Raw genomic sequence first — 24,844 nt, 5'->3', positions numbered from 1 at the left:
CAGCACTTGTTTGCCAGCCTGTTCATCGGTGGCTGCTATAACTTGTGATAGACACGGGCCAACTATCTCTGATTGGCTACCGGTGGGGATTGAGCTGCCCACTCAGTCTCCAAAAGCTAGATAGGGTAAAAAGGCCTCGCTTACTCCCTATAAGGGAATAAAAGGCGTTAGATGATTTATTATTATTCTCTTTCTTGTTCTTTCACTTGTTATCAATGAACGAGTCAACAGTTTGGTGTATTTAACTTAGATTTCAGAGATGAGTGGTAGGTCTAGTTACTTTCAGTCTTTCCCAAAGAAAATCGTTTATCGATCCTGAATTAGCTTTCTCCGGCCTCTAGAAACAGAGATCAGGTGAATGCTTTCCTATATTGAAGTGTAAAAATTCTTACTACTGAAACATACTGGATGACTCGTTCGTCATTAGCTAATTGTCTTGCATGCATTTTTAATGTTGTTACGTAAACATTTTTTTGCTAGTTGCTAAGAAAAAGACGTTATGCGCTCAGTTCTGTTCACTGACTAGAGAAACTTTCTACAGGCCTTTTATTATTATTATTATTATTATTATTATTATTATTATTATTATTATTATTATTATTATTATTATTATTATTCAGGCCTCCATGGAGTCAAAAGACTCATCGTGGGAGGGCCTTCCTAAGAACATAAAGTCTGTCAAGACTCATCGAGGGGAGATCCCCCCCCCTAAGAAACACAAAGTCTATCATACCACTCTTTAAACTCATTGACCGTTCTCGCTCCCACCACTCCATCAGGCAATGCATTCCACGGTTCAACCACCCTCCACGCAAAAAACCACTCCTCACCCTCTTGCGCACAGTTTCCTTTCATAACTTCCAGGGATGGCCTCTTGTCATCACTCCTTCCCGCTGTTCAACCAAGCGAAAGAACTCCCCAGTGTCAATCCTGTAACCACCTCTCAACAGTTAAAAAGTCTCAATCATATCACCTCTCCTTCTTCTATCCACCAAACTCTGCAGTCCACATTCCCTCAGCCGATCCTCGTAACTATCCTTGTACAGTCCTGAAACCATCTTTGTCATCCGTCTTTGTATCCTTTCCACAGTTAATTTATCCCCTTCAAATCCTGGGGACCAAATCTGAGAACAACAGTCCAAGTGTGGTCTGATCAGAGACTTATACAACGGAATGATAACCCTCTTATCTCTGCAGGTTTGTGTCCTTCTCATAATTGCAGCAATCCTCTGTGTTACCTTCACCACATTTGCAATATGTCCCCTAAACTTCAGGTTTCTATCAATCATCAACCTCAGATCTCTTATCTCCCCTACATCCTCCAGTATAACTCCTCCCATAGAGCATGCAGCATTCCATCGATGTTTCCCAAACCTCAAGACCTTACATTTTGCTGCATTAAACTTTTAATGAATCAATTATGCACTTTTGCGCTCTTTGTCGCAAATGTTTTTTTTTTTTTTTCATTAGAAGAACTCGAGTTTTTGATCTGCAACTGTGTAAAATATCCAGCATACATAATAAGTAGTAAATATAAATAAATACTAGTCAGTGTCAGACGCATCACTTCTTATCTCTAGAAGGCTGTAGGAATGCACGCTCTCGGCGATGGTGAGACGTGGAACCAGCTGTCTACTGATTTTCAGAAATTTCTAGAAACAGCATTGTCTCCTGAGTAATGAAAAGAGTTCAGCGGATTTATTTATTTATGTGAAATAAGAAATTCCGATTGATAAGTATATAACAATTGCATATGTACTAGCTTTATTGGAGAATTACGATATAACAATTGCATATGCACTCGCTTTATTAGGATTCATCCCAGTAGATGCCGCATGAGCTAAATTTTAGTTTTCCCTTGAGTTTTAATGCCAAACGGTAAGGACGAGTAACGTGGTCTTGTTATCTGTGTTATATCATCGATATGAAACGAATTCTATTTTTATGTTCCGATGCTAAGAGCGTGACGAAAAAGGTGAGCAAATGAAAAACAATTTTTTTTTCTTCCTTCATCGGTCATTTAGTAAACAAAAACACAACTAGATTACGAATGTACAAAATAAAGCATGTTAGCTGTTTATACAGTTTCACAATACATGATGCAATTTAGTAGTTTATAACATTAAGTAGTAATGTGTTTATTATTTACATAGTATTATTATGTATCTAATGGGACTTTCATTTCTTTTTGCTGTATAAAGCGATTCCTATTTATCAACAGAGCATTTGGTATGATAGCTATTAAATACTTGAAAAGATACTTTTTTTTTTTTCTTTCTGTACTCAGTTGAGAGTAGTTTGATTGATTAACCCTCCCCCAATTCGGGTGGTTTACCGTACTATTTTGCAGCACGTGTAGTTTTTACGGCTGACCACTTCAGAGTTTGCCAGAGACTCGGGAGTGTTAGTGGATAGAGAGTTAAAGTTTAGGCTGCACATAGTAAAGTGGCTAAAGCAGCTCATCAGATCACTGATCACTACTGAAGAATACTTTTCAGTAGTATTCTGACGAGCAGAGACAAGCAGGTTATTTTCCTCTTTATCAAGCCTTGATAAGACTCCCATCTTGACTACTGCATGCAGATCTGGGCACCAGGGTTTCTTGGTGATGGGGAAGAGGTGGAGAGGATCTAGAGGTGAGTGACCAAGATGGTAGCAGGTCTATGGAATGAACCTTACGAGAACAGGTTGAAGATTTATGGGTTACAGAAACTGGCTGATAGTGGAAAAGGGGGTGATATGAGTGAGACATTCAAAATACTGAGGGGTTTTTCAGAGGAAATTTTTCAGAACAGGTGTGGTGGGAGAACTAGGGGCCATCCATGGAAACTGAGTGGGAGGGTAGTTAGCAAGGGTGTTAGAACTAGGCTTTTTGCTTGGAAAGTGTGGAATAGGTTGCCATAGTCTGTTATGGTGGTGACTTAATGAGTTCAAAGTAAAGTATGATAGATACTGTGCAAATGCTGAATAGTTCTTGACATGATGTTTAGGGCCTCCCTCGATGGATCTAAGGACTCTTTGGAGTTAGTTGCCTCTAATAATAATAATAATCATTTCCTTTAAGCACATTTACACATGTTCCAACAACCATTTATTCATTCACTTCAGCTAAAAATTTAGTCACTTTTGCAACAGATGCCTTAGTATTAATACAGTTTTAAGTATTTATATTAATAAGTATTAATACAGCTTACACCAATGAAATGTGATGTTGAAAAGTTTCACTTTTCTCAGTACCAGTACCCAACATACCAGTCTACTATAAGTTGAATAGTATTTTACATTTGGGTTCTTTTTTTGTAAGTTTATTATCTGGAAAATAAATTTTAAAATTCTACAATCATTCACTATGTGCTAGTTAAAATAACATATGTTTCTAGGCATTTCTCAGCAGAATATTTGGTATGATGACTATTCACTGTGACTGTGTGCTAGTTAAAATAACATATTATTTTAACTAGCACACAGTTCCCTTCTCTTTCATACATACATGTATATAAGCCAGTCTGAAATTACACATAAATATTATTCTTAAAATATGCATAACAGTTTTAACACCAAATTTTATTTATAGATAGTTTCATTGTTGGTCACTGAAACAAATAGGTTTCATGCTAGTGATATTGTCAATCTAAGGCAATAAGTCTCATAAGGACTCTTCCGTGATTGTCTTTTAAAAATATGGTATTAAGGCAACTATGAGTTGGATAAGAGAAATGGCCACCACATGATATTGCTAAACTTATGCTTTATTATATAACTGGAGCCCAATCACATAAATTGGAGCAATTTGGGATGGAGCCAAGTTAATGACATGGAATAAGAGCTGATGAATAAACATCAGAGATTTTGTTTCTGAACATCACAAATATTGCCTTTTTATGTGAATACCACCTACAAAAAAAGATTGTAAACCTATTATGGGTGTGAGCTGAAGGTTAGATGATCCAGGGATCCTGCTGTAGCAATCAAATATATCTTTTTTGAGACACTTCAAGTCTCCAATAATTGGGTTGAGGGTCTTGCCCCAGGTGACATATTTCCTACCTTACAATCACAGTGAAATTCAAACTCACAGCTTGCTGATTGGACGGTAGAGAAGTTATCCATTGAGTCATCTGGATTGGCAAAAATTTCAACAACACTTAATAGTGACACTAACCTTGACCCATTAGGTTAAAGGCTAATAATTTTAATGTTAAGTTCAAAGCATAATATATACAGTATAAACAATTCAGTTTTGACTTGTTTTGATACTTGGAATATGTGATACAAAAAATTCACTATAAAGTGTTTTATAATTTTATTAAATAGCAGTGAACTGCATGAATAGCATGGACTATTAAAAATTATCATTGTTAATAGTTTTAAGTATAGACTGATAAATTTATATCAGTTTTAACAATATTGTTTATGAGGAATGATATTCACATAACAAGAATATGTATGTATGTATATTCACACATTCACATGATCTGTTGCTCCATAACACATAACCAAGCTTCCACATCCCACTCTGTATCCCTCTTTGCATTACTGAAGATGATGCTGCATGTTGGTTCAAATAATGTGGAGCTTGCATATCGTGGTCCTATGGAAACCCATGTTGTGAGCCTTGGTTCTGAATATTTTCATGCAGATTTAAGTTTCAGTCAATGTCCAGAACTCCACATGCAACATGTCTGCTGATGAATGGCAGTTTTTACACATTATCCTTCGTAGCACCCTATGATCACATTTGGTGAGTGTGACATATCAACTACAGTGAGTAGCACATGCAGTTGACTTTCTGCACTTCCATCTCAATATGGTATCACTGACTGTTGACCTAGGATGGCCCAATTTGTCAACAGTTTGCTTGAATAGATAGGCCTGCAACATGGCATCCTATCACAGATGTCTCTTTCAAATTCTGTCAGGTCCCTTCTCACAGCCAGTTAACCTGGACACAATTGCATTGATTTGGGAACATCATATTTCCCCAATTTATACTGGCTACAAACGCAATGTGCCATGATGCACCTTGCCCATGGGGGGTGTCCATTGATGTCTTTTCAAGCAGTTTATATATATATAAAATTCATCTGGGTCTTACTTGCATCCATGACCATGATACAAAGAACCTTTTATAAATGCTTTTCATCTGAAAGTGAGATGGTTGGTCTGTTTACACTTTTCAGAAACTTGGATTGTTCATCTCACAAAGCAGGCAAACCAGCTGGAAGAACAAGTGCTATTGAACATTATACCAACATTTCAAATCATTATTCCAATGATGGAAAAATATGCTGGCCACATTGCTTTAGTTACTTTGGCCATAATTCAAAATAATCGTAACCATCTTTTTTATTCCAAAACTATCTAACTTACACAAATATATATGTTTTCTACTTATCTATCTGTGTGTGTGTGTATATATATATATATATATATATATATATATATATATATATACACACACACACATACATACACACACATGAAGGGAGGCTGAAAAGTTCTGATAAACACCTAGAACCAAAATGATATTAAAGCAACTGATATAACCACAAGAAAGAACATATATATTCTTTCTGAAGATGTTGAAGATGTGTTCTTTCTTGTGATTGTATAAGTTGCTAAGTTGCTTTAATATCATATTTGTTCCAGGTGTTTATCAGAAATGTTCAGCACCCCCCACCACCATAATTAGTCCTAACTCATCAGTGATATTGCTAATGACACAGATTAGATTTTTGTAAAAGTCTCCTTATATTTTTTGGGTAATAGGAAAGCCTAGTGAGATAGGAGGATATCAGTTGGTTGATATATGACAGGAAGTAGCATTAGAGTAGTCATCTATATATAATAAAAACATTGCTTTATAATTTTACTTCAATTTTAGTCTTTCAAAAATTGAAGTAAAATTATAAAGCAATGTTTTTATTATTCAGTATTGTTTAATGATGCCATCACTACCCAACACTGTTATCTGTGACTAGGTAAATAACAAGTGAATCAGGTAAATATCGTGTGTTGATTCTTTGATAAGAGGATTAGAAAGCATACTTCATCCACTTACTTGATAACAGTAGTAACACTTTCTTTATCTTTCCAACAGCCTCTTGGTATAATGAAGACTCTAACTAAGTGGTGTCCAGTTTCAACAGAATCTTTCAAGGTAAACATTTGTTATATTAATGCAATAAAGGATTTTCATATTAAGGAAATCTAACATGAAATGTTCAACAAAGAAAATTAGAGGGAAAAAAAGTTATTTTGTGGTGAATTATCTGTAATCATTGAATAAAACACACAGACAGAGAGAGAGAGAGAGAGGAATATGGCTAAGTAAATTATTTAATGAGCTAAAAACAAAATTAGCTGGTTTATAGAAAATATTTCCTTCAGAATTGGTTTACCTTTAATATTTTGAAAACATTTTTGAATATTTGCACACATCCTGTGCAAATATCCTTGGATGGGCAAAGAGACTGCATTTATACATTTTAAAGCAGTTGGTTTTATTTTGCAAGGAGATAATTAATTTTTTTTTTTTAATGTGGTTCTCCTCCACAGAAGGTTATTAGTAAACCTATAGTGCATTTGTATCATGGGTGGGCTAAGGATTTTTTTTTCTTCCATTTTTAACAATTTATATATATATTTGTAACTTTTTATTTATTTTTACATAGTCTGGAAACCCTGCCCTAGAGACCAAACATGGAACTTTTTAAGCCACTTTTGGCCTCCAGTATGGGTGGATGGTGGTCTCACACTGGGCGATAATTCATCTTTCACCTACATTCATCTCCCAACATATGCAATGAACATAAGTTGTGCATCAGATGAAAGGCTTGTTATCCTCTGCTCTGATTTATAAACACAAAGTAAAAAATTTAATTGTGAAAGATGAGTATGAGAGAACAGGAATGTAAGGTGACAGGAAAATGAGGCAGGATTGTGGAAGACAGAGAGACATGGCATAAGGAGAGTGGATGTTAGCAGTAGCAGTGAACATGTATATGAGAATGGTCAGTAGAGAAATGGGACATAAGAGGTGAGTTAGTTGAGTCTGAGGAGATATGTGGGGTAATTGGTGATAAAGGTAAGCAGGTATGGATAGGAGTGGAGAAATTACTTCTGAGAGGTGGCATAGATATAAATTAAAATAAAAGAATTAAAAATGAATTGCTGTGTTTATGCTGGACTAGTTGGCTGGATGGTTAGCATATCTGCTTTTCAACAGGCTACAGGTTCATCCTGACATGGATGTTTTTGATTATCTTCAAGTGATGAATTTCATTGTCTGGTGTGAGATTACTTATTTGGAGACCTGAAGTAGTTTGAAAAAGTTCTGTGTTTAGTTTCTAGAATAGGGTTTCCAGACTATGTAAAAAATAAAATAAACAAAATATTATAATAAAAAAAATAATAAAAAAATCCTTAATCCACTTATGGTACGAATGCACTATAGGTTTGCAAAAACTTAAATTAATATGCTTGATAAATGCTTGGTTACTGATAAAGAACTATTTAACAGTAGCAGTTCTAAATGAATTCCAAAGGTGATAAGGCTGCTGTAAAATGGATGAATGAAGAGATTTAAGCATTCAGTCTGGAAGAATACACTGTGGAAGCAGCACAAGTTGAATAATGGTAATAATCAGTTGCATGAAGCGTATGCAAAGAGAAGGCCAGGACAGGAAAATAAGTGGTATGAACAGAAATTAGCTAATGAGGTCAAGAAAAGTCTTAGTTCTTCTGATATGTAGTAAATAGAAGAAATAATGATTATGATATGATACATACATACATAATTTATTCACAATATGATACAATGTGAAAAGGGAAAAGAGATTTATATTAAAAATTAAATATTGCAAATTATGATCTTCCGAGTCTCTCTATCTTGAACTAACTGGTAGATGTAAGATGGAGTTTTGCAGTTCAGCCTACTAATGGTTTCACATATGTATTGCCAAAATTGTTTGCATGATCTTCCTCTACTGCATTTGCCATCTTCTGGTTTGTACAGAATGAGGGATTCCCAAAAGGGTGAGACTTCAGGATGTCTGAGTTGATGCCCAAGCCATCTGAGTTGTAGTTTTTTGACTATACTGACAAGTGGTTCTTGCTTAGCCAGATTTAGCACAGCAGAGTTAGTGATACGGTCCATCCAGGTATATCCAAGGATCAATCTGAGACTTGTAGTTCCAAAGCAGTTAATTAGATCTGTAGTTTTTTTGGTGCTTATTGTCCAGTTTTGAGAACCATACAAGAAGATGGATTTACTGGTTGCATGGTGTAGTCTTAATTTTGTCTTGAATGGTACTAATGATGATTTCCAGGTAGGGCGGAGTTTGTTATGGAAGACTAGAGCCAGCTGTTTATGTTTTCTGATATCATTTTATGTATTGCTGATGTACAATCCAAGGTATTAAAAGTACTTTACTCTTTCTAAAGGTTTATTGTTGATATGAAGTATAAAGTTTTCACAACCTATTGAGAATACTTTGGACTTTTGGATGTTGATCTGCAGATCAATAAGTTTAGCCTGTGCCTCTAGTAGACTGAGATGATTTTGTGCATTTGTTGGTTCTGTATCAATAAGTACAACATCGTCAGCAAGCTAAGATCAGTTATTTGCATTGTGTGGATGGATGTTTTAATGTTAAAACCAAGATCTTCTGTGTTGATGGTTCAGAAAATGTAGTCCAAGCATATTAAAAACAAATAAGGTGCTAGTACATCACCTTACAGGACTCCTGTTGTCACTGGAAATGATTCAGATGTTTCTGTTTTAAAGATTACTGTAGCATTGTAATCTTTATAAGGTGCTGAGATTGCTTGTATGAGTTTTGAGGGTAGACCATAGAAGCTGAGTATTTTAAACATTGCTTCTCTATTAATGGAGTCAAAGACTTTTTTGAAGTCTATAAAGGTTAAAATCAGTGGAAAGTTTTTTATCATGTGAACCTTCTATGATTCTTCTGATGCAATGTATCTGTTCTATTGTACATCATTTTTTTAGAAATCCAGCTTGGTTTTTTCTTAAAAGTGGTGTTAAGTAAGGTTCTATTCTATTGAGTATCATCCTATTGTAGATTTTAACTGTGGTTGATAGCAAAGTAATACTTCTCTATTTAATAATTTTATTAAGACTGCAGATATTAAGAGAACAGGATAATATTGATTTTTATAATCAGCTACAAAACATATATAATAAAATAAATAAAAATGATTACAAAATTTTAGCAGGAGACTTAAATGCAAGAATTGGAAACACGAAAATTAATAATAATATAGGAATACATGGAGGACATACTCTAAACAGGAATGGTAAAAAATTGATGGACTTTGTAGTTTATAATAACCTAAAAATAATGAATTTCTTCTATAAACATAAAGACATACTAAATATACTTGGGCAGCAAGAGGATGGAAATCAATATTAGATTATAAATTAAATGTAAAGACATCAAAATTTTCACTAGATGTTAGAGTTCACAGAGGATATGAAATAAGCAGTGACCACTTCCTTGTTAAAATAAAATTAAGATTACCACCTAAATGCTACAAGTAACAAGAACAGAAAGAAAAATTGAAATATTTGTTTATAAAACTAGACTATTGAATGACACAAATGTACAATGGCTATATGAACAAAGAATTAACCAATATCTAGATAAAATAAAACAAAATGAAGAAATAGAAATAGAATGGCTTAATATAAAAATGATACTAAATGTAGCAGCAAATGAAAGCTTAGGAAAGACTAAAAAATTCAATAAAAGGAAAAAACTGAAGATCTGGGATGATACAATCAAAGAAATAATCAAAAAGAAAAAAGAAGCCTATCACAAATGGTTAAGCAGTAGAAGATTAGAAGATAAAAGAATAAGAGCCATAGCTAAAAGAGAAGTCAGAAAAAGACATAGAGAATCATGGAACAAATTTGTTTCTAATTTAGAACATGATTTATATAAAATAAGACCCAATGTATATAAGATTTTGAAACACTTAAACGCAGATACCAAAGAAAACATAAAATTAAACACTGAATTGAAATTAGAAGAATTTCTATACTACACAGAACTGTGGACAGACAAATATTTTAAAAAAGACAACTGGCAAACAATTAACAAAAATGAAAAGGAAATAACTAAAGAAGAATTAGAAATCAGCCTGAAAGAAACAAGAAAAAGAAAATCACCTGGAGAAGATGAGCTAAGTTCAGAACTATATAAATATGCAGGAACAAGATTCAAAGAAAAACTCTTATTATTTTTAAATAAAATTTACTCAACTGGTATCCTCCCCCAATAGAATGGAAAAAAGCAATTGTGATTCCTATCTTTAAAAAAAAGGTAATAGAGATGTCCCTAAAAACTATAGAGGCATCAGTATACTAAATTCCTGTTACAAAATATATTGCAGAATCTTAAATAGCAAACTAATGAAATATTCTGAAAACTTTATTTTAGAAGTACAGAATGGATTTAGAAAAGGACGATCATGTATAGACCCGGCCTTCTGCCTAAAACTAATAATAGAGAAAAGAAGAGAATACAATTTAGAAACACATATTGCATTTATTGACTTTGAAAAAGCATTTGACAAAGTTAAGAAACATATTATTTAACATATTAAAAGAAAGACAAATACCAAATAATATCCTAAAAGCTATCACAAGTATATATGAAAATAATCAAATACATCATCATCATCATCAAATTCCTGCCATGTACCCTCAAGGGGTGTACAGGATGTGATAGTACTACATGAAAAAAATTACATCATTACTAACTTCCTATCTACAATTTTCCTCCAAATCAGTCTGTTACTTGTCAAGACTCCAACATTATCAGATCTTATATTTCTATCGTCTAAGGCACTTTGTACCGTATCAATCCACCTATATCTTGGTCTTCCTCTGGGTCGTTTTCCTGCCAACCTGGCAGAGAACACTTGTTTTGCTAATCTTTCCTCTCCCATTCTATTTAAGTGATCATACCATCTGAGATTAGCTCTGCTAACGCATTCCTGGATGCTGACAATGTCAAGTTCTTTCCTAATATCCTCATTTTTAATATGATATTGCCATTGATGCCATCTGTTCACGCCTCTAATCTTTCTCAGGACTCATATCTGCAGTCTCTAGTCTTTGGTCAAGTGTTTTACTTCTGACCCAGCTCTCAGATCCATAAGTTAAAATTGGTTTGAACACAGTCTTGTATACAGCTAATTTAGTGTTCCGACTAATTTCTTTCTTATTCCATATGAATTTATTCAATTGACTTCCCACGATACCAGCTTTGCTGATTCTGTTGTCTATTTCTATATTTAGTTTACCATCTTCAGTAAAAATTGTGCCTAAGTAGCTGAAATGTTTTACTTGTTCCACAGGTTCTCCATTCACAACACAGTTGACATTTTCAATGATTCTGCCTATTTTCATTGTCTTTGTCTTTTTATTGCTGACCTTCATACCATATCTATTACAACAGCTATTCAATTTAGTCAGAGAATCTTGCAGACTTGTAGTGGATTTATTTAGAAGTATAACATCATCCGCATAAAGCAAAGAGCTGACATTAACATCTCCAATTTTGATATCAGGTTTAATACCACATTCCTTCATAATGTGATCCATATATATAATGAATAACAGAGGGGATAATGTACATCCTTGTCTCACACCAGATTTAACATTAAACCATCTTCCTGTACTTCCTTCAATTCTAACTGCTGACTCACAACTCAAATAAAGACTAAGTATTGTTTGATATAATGCCCCATTGACACCATATAACTGCAGCGTATTGAATAGCTTCTCTCTTGGCACCTTATCATATGCCTTTTCCAAATCGACAAAACTTAAATACAGATCTTTGTTATATTCCCATGCTTTCTCGACTATTTGTTGTAAAGTGAAGATCTGATCCTGACAGCCTCTATTTGGCCTGAATCCAGCTTGTTCTTCACCAAGCTTTTCTTCCGCAATTCTTCTCAACCGTTTCTCAAGTATACTTGCATAGATCTTGCCAGGAACACTCAGTAGGGAAATACCTCTGTAATTCTCACATTCAGTTTTATTTCCCTTTTTATATATGGGTACTATGAGAGCTCTACTCCAATCATCGGGAATTCGTCCCTCTGTCCAGGCTTTCTGAACTATGCAGTGCAGCCACTGTAAGACTCTTATACCACCATACTTCAGCATTTCTGGTCGAATATCATCTACTCCTGCTGCCTTTCCACATTTCAAGCCTTTGATGGCTTTTTCTACTTCAAGTATGGATATGTATTCCTGACTGCATGCCTGGTCAGTGTTTTTTATCACTGTGCTGTCATCACTGCTTGTTTCATTTAGCAGTTTTTCAAAGTAATTACTCCATACTTCAAGGATATCTTTTTCTCCCATTTTCATGTCACCTTTATCATCTCTAACTCCTTTTACAGCACTCTTTCCTCCATTCCTAAGCTTCTTCAACAACCTCCAGAATATTTTGCCACCTTCTTGATATTTATTTTCTATATTCTTGCCAAAGTTCTCCCATGACTTTTGTTTAGCTAGTTTTACACACTGTTTAGCTTTCTTACATTTGTCTCTGTATTCTGTAAGAGTAAAAGCTGACTTATTTGCCAGGAACTTTTGATATGCTTTCTTCTTTTCCTTCACTGCCTCTTTAACTTCCTGTGTCCACCAGGGAGTTCTGATTTTTTTATCTTTGCACACAACCTCACCACATGCCTCTCTGGCAGAATCAATCAATGTTTCCTTCAGAGTTTGCCACTGAATCTCCAAGGTTTGATTCCTGTTCTCAAACTCTTTCATTTTCTTTTCAATAATATTTCTGTATTTTAGTCTACAGTTTACATCTGAGAGCTGCTCAACTTTTATTCGCTTTAAAACTTTCTTACATGTTATTCTTTTCAATATGAAATTCAATTTTATCCTGCTCAAGACTAAATAGTGATCACTTCCAATTTCAAATCCTCTGTACACTCTGGTGTCCTGCACCAGGGAGAAAACATCACTATCAACAATAACATAGTCAATGAGACTTTTCTTATTCCTAGCCTCTTCTCTCCATGTGAATTTGTGCACATTTTTATGTTGGAACATGGTGTTAGTAATAACCAGTCCATGTCCTGAGCAGAAATCCAACAGATATTTGCCATTATTATTAGCTTTGCTCTTTTCTCCAAATTTTCCCAAAATATTTTTGTATGTCTCACAATCATTTCCTACTCTACTATTTAGATCCCCAACAAGGACCAACTTTTCCTTTTTCATTGTGTCAGTTGCTTTTTCTAAAGCCTCAAAAAATTCCTCCACTTCTACCTTAGTAGAACCTTCTGTGGGACCATAGGCACAAATAAGTCTCATTGTCCAGTTCCCCATTCTCATGTTTGCCCACATTACTCTACTTGAGACTGACTGCCATTCAAGAAGATTAGCCTCGCATTTTGTGTTGAATACTATGGCTACTCCTTCTTTTCCTTGATTGTTATTGCCTGAATATAACATTTTGTATTTATTGCTCAGAAAGATCTCACCAGTTTTGGTCTTTTTTGTTTCAGTCACCCCTATTATGTCGATCTGGTACTTATCTAATTCCTCAGCTAGCTCCATTTTTTTGCCATTCAGGCTTCTTACGTTGATAGTACCGATCTTTAACTCTGGTGATGTTGAGTTGGGGTTTGTTTTCAGATTTGTTCCAGTAGCTGACTTTTCGCTGTTCGCCCTGGTTCCCTGGCGAAAACAACGGGGGCCTTGTTTAACCGGGCGACGCCCCAGCCGGCATGAAATTTTGTCATGTTGTACCATCATTTTTTATTTTGGTTTAACCAATAAGAATACAATTTGGTCGGCTAAATCCCAAATTGCCAGCCCATCCTCGTTCGTTCAGTATCAAAGTAGATACCCAACAGGGTGCACCACGAGAAGGTGAGGATTGGACATTAGGTCAGAAGCCCTGGTCGGTTCTCCACATTCCTTTAAAGGCTATGTGGAGGTCTCCTCTCAGTTATACAGCTTTGACCCTTAAGCACCCCTAATCAAATACAAATAAGATTAAATCACGAGCTATCATATACGAGAGAGATAAACCAAGGGGTCCGACAGGGATGTCCCCTCTCTGCGACTCTTTTTAATATCTACTTAAATGAAATAATAATAAAATGGAATAAAAATTTACATCAAGGAATTAAACCTTTCTCTTACAGTAAACTTAAACACTCTCCTCTTTGCCAACGACCAAATAATAATTACAAATTCTGAAGATAACTTACAGAAAGCTATTTTAGATCTAAATGAGATATCCAAAGATTATGGAATGATAATATCAATAGAAAAATCAAAAACTATGGCCTTTAAAGGACAAGATCCAGCAAGAACTAAAATAGTAATAGATAACAAGATCTTAGAACAGGTGAATTCCTTTAACTACCTAGGATGTGTGATCACATATGAAAATGAAAAAGATATAAACCTAAAAATTGCAAAATATTTAAAAATAACAGGTGTAATTAACTCTATATTTAAACCAAACCTAGTTCAAAAACAAACCAGACTAAAAATATACAATACATTAGCCCTACCAGTCTTAATGTATGGAAGCAAAATCTGGACAATAAAACAAAAAACAAACAAAGATTAACAACAGCAGAAATGAAGTTTATGAGAAAAACTGCAAAGTATACCCTATTTGATCACAAAAGAAATGAAGAAATTATGAAAGAATTAAACCAAGAACCAGTAATAGAAAAAATTAAAAAATATAAACATAAATGGATGGAACAAGTTCAAAGAATGAAAACAGAAAGATTACCAAAACAAGCCTTAAGGTACAAGCTATTAGGAAAAAGAAAACCAGGATGTCCTCTTAAACAATTCAATGATGACTTCTAAGGCCGGAACAGGCCATGCTAGGCCTAAATCCTTGATACACATGATGATGATGATTAAGACAACCTTTGCTGGCAAAGGTTGGTCGATTTGGTAGAGCCTCTGCTACTAATGGCTCAGTTAAGTAAGTTTGAGCGAGGTTAGTAGTTGGAAGGGGACCAATCGTTCGATGCTGTTGGCACACTCTCCCTCGATGAGTCTTTGGACTCCCTGGAGGTGTCAAATAATAATAATAATAATAATAATAATAAGACTGCCCTTTTTGAGTATAGGGACAATAAGGTCTTGTTTCCATTGTTGAGGTATTATTCCAGTGTTTAAAGCTTGATTCATTATGGCAAGGAGATTGGAATATGTATTATATCCAGCATTTTTGAAAGCTTCTGCTCTAATTCCGTCAATCCCTGGATTCTATAAGACTTTCCTGTTTTGGTTTAATGTATTGCTATTTTTAGTTCTTTTTCATTGAAGTCTTCACAATTTATTGGTAGAGTGGTGGTTAGATACAGGTCTGCTAGCTGACTTGAATGTTGGAGATTATCGACATTCAGTAATTCTTGGAAGTAGTTTCTCCATTCTTTCATCAAATTCGAATTTACTGATAGCTGTCTACCGTTTGTGTCATGTGTGACAATATTTCCACTTCTTTTTGTTTTATGGTGACAGATATAATTTATCATGATATGATAACAGATGAAAATGTTAGAATGGTACCTGCTGCAGACGATATATTTTTGAGGTGTTCAATGAGCAGCTCATCAGCATATTTCATCCTGATAAGTGAAATCACAAGTAGCTTGAGTGTAGATAATGCGAGAGAGTATGGACTGATTGTGAGTGAACAGAAGGCATGAGGAATTAAGTCAATAATGTCAACAAGGTAATAAGACTTGATGACATGCCTGATTTACTCCAATAACCTCAAAGAATCTGCTAATTTTGGGATAATTGTTTGTTTACTTCATAACTATTTTCCACCTTTTCGGCTTAAGAATTCCTTTAAACTATTTCTCTCTTAAACTTCCAACTTTTAGAATGTATTGTGTTCTATTTTCCTCTCTTGCCATATCAACTTTTACAGAAATGAAAACTAAATTCAAGATAAGGCATTTTTTACAAATAAATATCGCAATTAAACATTTTGCAACAGCTGTAACTATACAAAGATATCCTTTATGTATAATGTTAGTAATAAATTTCTAATTACAAGAAATAATGCATTTTTGCTATACCTTTAAAAAATGTTTGCATATGAAATAAAATTAAAAGGTATCCTTTTTATATATATATATATATATTTATTTATTTATTTCAAAATCAGCTGCCAATAGCAAGTATTCGACAAAGTCATTAGTCTCGATATAAAAGTAGCCTAATTGTGAAGATATTTCGAAAATGCATAAACTTTATTCGTTTATGCTTGGATAATATTATTTTATATATATATATATATATATATATATATTATTTTATGTAAATTGGTTGATAGGCAGAAAAGGGGTGATATGATTGAGACATTCAAATTACTGAAGGGTTTCTATAAGATTAATTCAGAAGATATTTTTGAGAATAAGACTGGTGGTGGGAGGAAAGGGGCCATACATGGAAGCTGGGCAAGAGTGTGGTTAGCAAGGCTATTAGAGCTAGGTTTTTTACTTGGAGAGCGGTGAATGAGTGGAGCTGCCAGAGTCTGTTGTGGGTGCCATGACTGCAAATGAGTTCAAGACAAAGTATGATAGATATGTCGAATAGTTGTTCTTGACATGAAGTTAGGGCTGCCCTCGATGAGTCTATGGACTTTTTGGAGTTGTCCGTAATAATAATAATGTTATCGAATACTTGCTATTGGAAAGCATTCGACAAAGTCATTAGTTTCGATATAAAAGTAGCCTAATTGCGAAGATATTTCATGCATAAACTTTATTTGTTTATGCTTGAATAATATTATTTTTTGTCTAGTTTAATTTGAGGGAATAGAGATTCATTTGAGGCTATCTGGTTCAGGATAGAGGATAATTGGTTGCTGCTGTAGACCAGGGGGTCTACAGTCAATGGCATGCATCTACAGATGGCTAATCTGTAGATAGCACAATGAGTGCATGCTGAGCAATTATTATGCATGACTTCAATTATAGGGACAGAGATTGGAGAGAGAGGAAATGGGACATGGCAAGATGGATGTGGAATTTATACAGTTGCTAAAAGGGAAACAGCATGTCATGGAGGGGGACTGAAAGTTTGAGATTGCTGAATCTGATAATAGCATCAGAAGATGTATCCATAACTACAGTGGACATTCTGCCTCTAATCAGAGAGAGTTAACATACAGTCTTGTTCTGGGAATTACTAAACATTTGGAATTCTCTGTCAAGAAAAGGTTTATGTTGAACTATGAAGCTGGTAATTTAGACAGACTTAGGAGGCATCTTGAAACAGTGCCATGTCTTGAGAAATTATAAGGAAAGAATATCAGTAGTGCATGGGATGTTGTGTCAGTAATTGTTCAAGCAGCTGTATCAGGCTGTGAACCCATGGTCAAGAGAATAAACCAAATGGAGATTAAATGGGTGAGTTGAGATATAAAGCAAGAGCTACATAGAAAAAGCAAAACATTATGGAGGAAATATTAAAAAAAAAAAAAAATGTAATCATCATATCATGAGCAGTACAAAGTGCAAGCAAAAATGGTGACTAGTATGGTAAGAAAGGCCAAATCAGATTACGAGAGAAAATTAGCTAAGCATGAAAAAGTAAATCCAAAAGAAGTTTAGTTTTGTTATGTAACAAGTAAGAGGAAAGGTGACTTTAATTATTGCTAATGGTAGGAAAGGGACAAAAGCAAAAGAAATAGCTGAATTGCTGAGTGATCATTTTGCAAGTCATATCATTCAGGTGGAGATTTTACAGTTGTATTATTGCAGTCTCATAGTACCCATATATAAAAAGGGAAATAAAACAGAATGTGAGAATTACAGAGGTATTTCTCTATTGAGTGTTCCTGGTAAGATTTATTACCAGGAACAAATGCAAGTATACTTGAGAAACAGTTAAGAAGGATTGTGGAAGGGAAGCTTGATGAAGAACAAGTTGGATTCAGACCAAATAGAGGCTGTCAGGATCAGATTTTCACTTTACAACAAATAGTTGAGAAATCATGCGAATATAACAAAAATCTGTATTTAAGTTTTGTAGATCTGGAAAAGGCATATGACAAGGTGCCAAGAGAGAAGCTATTCAATGTGCTACAGTTATACGGTGTCAATGGGGCATTATATCAAGCAATACTTAGTCTTTATTTGAGTTGTAAGTCAGCAGTTAGAATTGAAGGAAGTACAGAAAGATAGTTTAATGTTAAATCTGGTCTCAGGCAAGGATGTACATTATCCCCTCTGTTATTCTTTATCTATATGGATCACATTATGAATGAAAGTGGTATTATTAAACCTGATATTATAATTGGAGATGTTAATCTCAGCTGTTTACTTTATGCATATGATGTTATACTCCTAAATAAATCCAAACCCTAAAACACACCCCAACTCAATATCATAAGAGTTGAAGATCGGTACTATCAACATAAGAAGCCTGAATGGGAAAGAAATGGAGCTAGCCGAGGAAGTAGATAAGTACCAGATCGACACAATAGGGGTGACTGAAACAAAAAAGACAAAAACTGGTGAGATCTTTCTGAGCAATAAATGCAAAATGTTATTCAGGCAATGACAATCAAGGAAAAGCGTAGCCATAGTATTCAACACTAAATACAAGGCTAATTTTGAATGGCAGGCAGTCTCAAGTAGAGTCATATGGGCAAATATCAGAATAGAAAACTGGAAAATGAGACTTATTTGTGCCTATGGTCCCATAGAAGACTCTACTAAGGTATAAGTGGAATAATATTTTGATCTTCAACTGTAGAGAAAGCTGCTGACACAATGACAAAAGGAAAAGTTGGTCCTTGTTGGGGATCTAAATAGCAGAGTAGGAAGTGATTGTCAGACATACAAAAATATTTTGGGCAAATTTGGAGAAAAGAGTAAAGCTAATACTAATAGCAAATACCTGTTGGATTCCTGCTCAGGACATGGACTTGTTATTACTAACACCATGTTCCAACATAAAAATGTGCACAAATTCACATGGAGAGGCAGGGAATAAGAAAAGTCTCATTGACTATGTTATTGTTGACAGTGATGTTTTCTCCCTGGTGCAGGACACCAGAGTATACAGAGGATTTGAAATTGGAAGCGATCACTATTTAGTCTTGAGCAGGATAAAACTGAATTTCATATTGAAAAGAATAACATGTAAGAAAGTTTTAAAGCGAATGAAAGTTGAGCGGCTCTCAGATGTGAACTGTAGACTAAAATACGCAAAGCTTATTGAAGAAAAAATGAAAGAATTTCAGAACAGGAACCAAACCTTGGAGATTCAGTGGCAAGCCTTGAAGAAAATCCTGATTGATTCAACCAGAGAGGCATGTGGTGAGGTTGTCTGCAAGGATAGAAAAATCAGAAATCCATAATGGACACAGGAAGTAAAAGAGGCAGTGAAGGAAAAGAAGAAAGCATATCAAAAATTCCTGACAAATAAGTCAGCTTGTGCTCTTAGAGAATATGGAGACAAATGTAAGCTAAACACTGTGTAAAACTAGCTAAACAAAAGTCATGGGTGGGACTTTGGCAAGAACATAGAAAATAAATATCAAGAAGGGGTCAAAATATTTTGGAGGTTGTCGAAGAAGCTCAGAAATGGAGGAAAGAGTGCTGTAAAAGGAATATGAAAACAGGAGAAAAAGATATCCTTGAAGTATGGAGTAATTACTTCGAAAAATTGCTAAATGAAACAAGCAGTGATAGCATAGTGGTAAAAAAACGCTGACCAGGCATGCAGTCAGGAATTCATATCCATACTCGAAGTAGAAAAAGCCATCAAAGGCTTGAAATGTGGAAAGGCAGCAGGAGTAGATGATATTCGACCAATAAGTATACTAAATTCCTGTTACAAAATATATAGAAGAATTTTAAATAAACTAATAAAATATTCTGAAAACTTTATTTTAGAAGTCCAGAATGGATTTAGAAAAGGATGATCATGTATAAACTCGGCCTTCTGCCTAAAATTAATAATAGAGAAAAGAATAGCATACAATTTAGAAACATACATTACATTTATTGACTTTGAAAAAGCATTTGGCAAAGTTAAAAGAAGCATTTTATTTAACATATTAAAAGAAAGTTAAATACCGAATAATATTCTAAAAGTATATATGTATATATAAAATATCATGTATACATATATCATATATTCATATATATATACTATCATAAGTATATATGAAAATAATCAAATACAAATAAGATTAAATCATGAGCTATCATATACCAGAGAGAGATAAACCAAGGCGTCCGACAAGGATGTCTCCTTTTAGCAACTCTTTTTAATATTTATCTAAACGAAATAATAATAAAATGGAATAAAAATTTCCATCAAGGTATTAAACTTTCTCCTACACTGAAATTAAACACTCTCCTTTTTGCTGATGACCAAATATTAATTACAAATTCTGAAGATGACTTATAGAAAGGTATTTTAAATTTAAATGAGATAGCCAAAGATTATGGAATGATAATATCAACAGAAAAATAAAAAACGATGGCCTTTAAAGGACAAGATCAAGTAAGAACTAAAATTGTAATAGATAACAAGATTTTAGAACAGGTGAATTCATTTAACTACCTAGGATGTATGATTACATATGAAAATGAAAAAGCTATAAACCTAAAAATTGCAAAATATTTAAAAATAACAGGTGTAATTAACTCTATATTTAAACCAAACCTAGTACATTAAATTAAAGATTAATAACAGCTGAAATGAAATTTATGAGAAAAACTGCAAAGTATACTCTGTTTGATTGCAGAAGAAATGAAGAAATTATGAAAGAATTAAACCAGGAATCAGTAATAGAAAAAATTTAAAAATATAAACACAAATAGATGGAACACGCTGAAAGAATGAAAACCGAAAGATTACCAAAACAAGCCTTAAATTACAAACCATTAGGAAAAAGAAAACAGGATGTCATTGTAAGAGATTCAACAATGGCTTCTAAGGCCAGAATAGGCCACTCTAGACCTAAATCCTTGATAGGCGAATTAAATTAGAATTTAATATTCCTATATTTCGTCCTAGTCACTAGGACATCTACGGGGATTACAAAAACAATTAATGTAACATGCACACAAAAACTTACAATACTAAGCCCAACCACGTGGGTGACACTAAAGTCCTATCTAGGTGGAGTGCCCTCTATGGGCGGTAGTAGGTGGCCTGGAATGTAAGGTGGGACCTCTGGTGATGAGTGTTTCCCAAATCTTCGGAAGCTTAATGCAACCTATTTGTTAAGATTTGGTTGGTTTCTGAGAGCTGCTGCTGCTTCTAAGAAAAGTCTCTCTTTCTTGAATTTGCTGTGGTGGAGCATGGTGGTTTTCTTCCATGATACTCTGTGGGTGGTGTCCAAAACATGGTCAGCCAAGCCTGAATGGCCATAGTTGTGTTTAACGATGTACGACTTGTGTTCCTCCAGGCGGATGGATGCTGATCTGCCTGTCTGTCCAAAGTACGCAAGCTTGCAGGAACAGGGTACTTTGTAAACTCCAGGCTCAGAGAGAGGGGGGAGCTGATCTTTCGTAGAACGGATAAGGGTAGCAAGTTTGCGGTAGGGCTTATATGCTGTGTGTAGGTTATACTTTTTTAGTATCTTGGCTATTTTTTCCGAAGTGCCTCTGATGTAGGGTATGGTGATGGCATTTTTAAATTCTTGTTGATGAGAGGGATGGGGAATGGGGGAGGAATTAATTATTTTTTTGATAGTGTGTTCACTGTAGCCATTGGAGAGGAAAGTTCTGTGTATGTGGTTAAGCTCAGTAGTGAGGGCAGTTCCACTGGAACAAAGATTGTGGGCTCTCTTGGTAAGGGTTTTAATGATGCCATATTGTTGTGAGGGGTGGTGGTGGGAGAGTTTGTGAATGTATCTGCCTGTGTGTGTGTGGGTTTTCTGTATACAGTGAAGGCAAGTGTATCATTGGGCAGGCGCGTGACTAAGGTGTCTAGGAAGGGTAAACAATTGTTCTTTTCCTTTTCCATAGTAAACTGGATTCTTGGATGTAGGCTATTGAGATGACAGAGGAAGGAGTCTAAAGTGTCTGGGCCATGAGGCCAAATGGAGAACACGTCATCTACATATCTTAGCCAGATAGAAGGTTTGAGTGGGGCTGAGTCTATGGCTCGTTTTTCGAAATCTTCCATATAGAAATTGGCAAGGGGGGTGAGAGGGGGGAACCCATGGCATTAAGCTTCCGAAGATTTGGGAAACACTCATCACCAGAGGTCCCACCTTGCATTCCAGGCCACCTACTACCGTCCATAGAGGGCGCTCCACCTAGATAGGACTTTAGTGTCACCCACGTGGTTGGGCTTAGTATTGTAAGTTTTTGTGTGCATGTTACATTAATTGTTTTTGTAATCCCCGTAGATGTCCTAGTGACTAGGACGAAATATAGGAGTATTAAATTCTAATTTAATTCTTTCTGAGTGTTGTAAAAAATCCATTAAACCTCCAACATAATGTCCTCACAGCACTTAAGCCTCTACACAAGAATCCTTGATAGGCATGATGATGATGATGTTGCAAAATATAAGGTTTTGCACTTCTGGATGAAAAGGTTACATGTTGTGTATCATTGATGCCACTGGATTGCAGGAAATTGATTAGGGTAGTGGGTGTTAATGGTGAACAGAGTTGAAGTTCAGAAAACATATTGCAAAAGTTGTTAAAATAGCTCAAAGGATTACTTGAATGTTGAAAAAAAAATCACAAGTAATGATTGGGAGGTTATTATTTCTGTTTATAAGACTATGATTCAGCTGCATCTTTACTGTGCACAGATCACCTAGGTTTCTTGGAGATTAGGAAGTGGTGAAGAGGATGCAGAGACAAGTGACCAAGTTGGTGACAGGTCTTTGGAATGTTCCTTATAAAGATGGGTTGAAGGTATGTAGGTTGCAAACTTTACTGCACCTTTAATCAGAAAGCTCTTATGAAGATTCTTCATGTTTTGGATGGATTCATCATGAAGCTCTGATAACGTCTAACATATGTAATTAATTCTCTTTCTTTTAAGGTTACACTGTGATCAGCATTCATATTTATGAATTTAGGAACACAAAACACGTGTTGAAATGATTATTTTACTAATTATTAATAAAATAAAACTTGACGTTTCAACCCCTGTATTGAGGTCGTCATTACATATTGAGGTCTTCTTTACGTATAACCTGTGTTACATGTAAAGAAGGATACATGTGTATAGGGAACCAAGCTACGTGCTCTTGCCCTCTATGTATCCTTCTGACGATGACCTCAATACAGGGGTCGAAATGTCAAGTGTTATTAATAATAATAATTAATAACTTATTAATAATTAGTAAAATAATCATTTCAACACGTGTGCTTCATGTCCCTAAATTCGTAAATATGAATATGTAATTAATTCTTTGTAGTCTCTTCTGTGCATAACTTTTGCTAGTATCCTTGACAATGTAAGTTTGATGACTTACGAAACATGTAGGGTTATATTTGTTTATTTTATTGAACTTGTTATTTATCTAACAACATGTTGTCTCAATACCAGAAGCTTTCTACAGGATTGCTAAACTGCAAAAACTTATGTAGGCATGTACTATTTTATTTTGACCTTTGTCCTTTCTTTTGTTGTAAGTTGATGCTGTCTTTAGTTTTCTATGACTGGAATCTTCCTGTTTGGATATTCTCTTTATATATTCCTTCTCTCCACTTCTCCCCCATACTTTCATTTCTCACTTTAGTTACTGGTACATGGGTGGTACACATTAATAGTACTAGTTTATAATGTCAAATGACTGGAAAATTACTTTAAAAAAGGAGTTTTTTCTTTCTTTCTTTAACCTCTGTTATATGTAATACAGCATATCTAATGTTATGTAACTTTTTTTCATATAACTAACTTAATGGTAATAATATTATCGTTATATTTTTGATAAATGTACTTTTGCAATATATAATTTGACTCTTGCTATAGCAACACCACCATAACAAACCCATTCACTATTAATACACTTCCAAAAAGGTTCATTTTCACACATACAGGGCTATAATAAAAATTTATTATAGCAAACTATCCAATAGAATAAACTATCCTTGTGGTCCCTGTGAGTTTGCTATAACAAGGGTTGTTAAAGCAAACTTTTTACTGTATATCAAATGAATTTTATGATATCCAATTAAGTCTTACTTATTAATGCTTGTAACATCATTGTCAGACAAAATTAACACTACTTAGCTACTTGAACTGTTCCAGTTGTCATAAAATGCTCATTACATGGAAACTTGTTGAGTTTTACACAAATCACTGTCCACTGCAATGTAAGATTTCATTCACATCAGCTACATTTCAGCTATAAAGCAAAAACAAAGCTGTAGTTTTTATTGTTTTATTTTGACATTATATAAAATGCATATGAAATCTGTTACTTGTTATTCAGGGTGTTTCTCAAACAACAGAATTAGTGAGAATTTCTTTAGTACTTAAAATGTAATAGTATGCACATGATTTAAAAAAAAAAATTTTTTTAAATAGAAATTTATAAAATTAAGTGAAGTTTAGTTTATCGTAATATCAAGCTAAATTTTAGTACTAAACTACATTTATTTCCCACAGAAATTACTAGGTTTTTGATTTGCTTTTGTTATGAAAAACTTTGAGCTGCAATTTGACACTGCTGTACATTTTACCAAGTATTTATTATTACGATACCTCCATGGAGTCAAAGACTCATCAAGGGAAGTCATACATCACCCACACCACCTTGTCTGTTAAACTTAGTCATAACTAGATGCATTCATTG

At 34.5% G+C, this 24,844-nt stretch overlaps 1 protein-coding gene across 1 annotated transcript in view; it reads left to right on the top strand.

Annotated features, from left to right (window-relative positions):
* Window positions 1-1,863: 1,863 nt before the first annotated feature.
* Bcat (Branched chain amino acid transaminase) overlaps window positions 1,864-24,844 on the top strand; it is a 156,569-nt gene continuing 133,588 nt past the window's right edge. The window contains exons 1-2 of the mRNA XM_090414446.1: window positions 1,864-1,975; window positions 6,101-6,160. Coding sequence (XP_090270572.1) covers window positions 1,925-1,975; window positions 6,101-6,160 — 111 coding nt within the window. The 5' untranslated portion in view covers window positions 1,864-1,924. The remainder of the gene's footprint in view (window positions 1,976-6,100; window positions 6,161-24,844) is intronic.

The sequence above is a fragment of the Typopeltis vanoorti genome, chromosome 25 (genome assembly GCF_054136105.1).
Source record: "Typopeltis vanoorti isolate ZY-2024b chromosome 25, IOZ_Tvanoo_1.0, whole genome shotgun sequence".
Lineage (NCBI taxonomy): Eukaryota > Metazoa > Arthropoda > Arachnida > Uropygi > Thelyphonidae > Typopeltis > Typopeltis vanoorti.
This window is presented reverse-complemented; position numbering and strand designations above follow the sequence as displayed.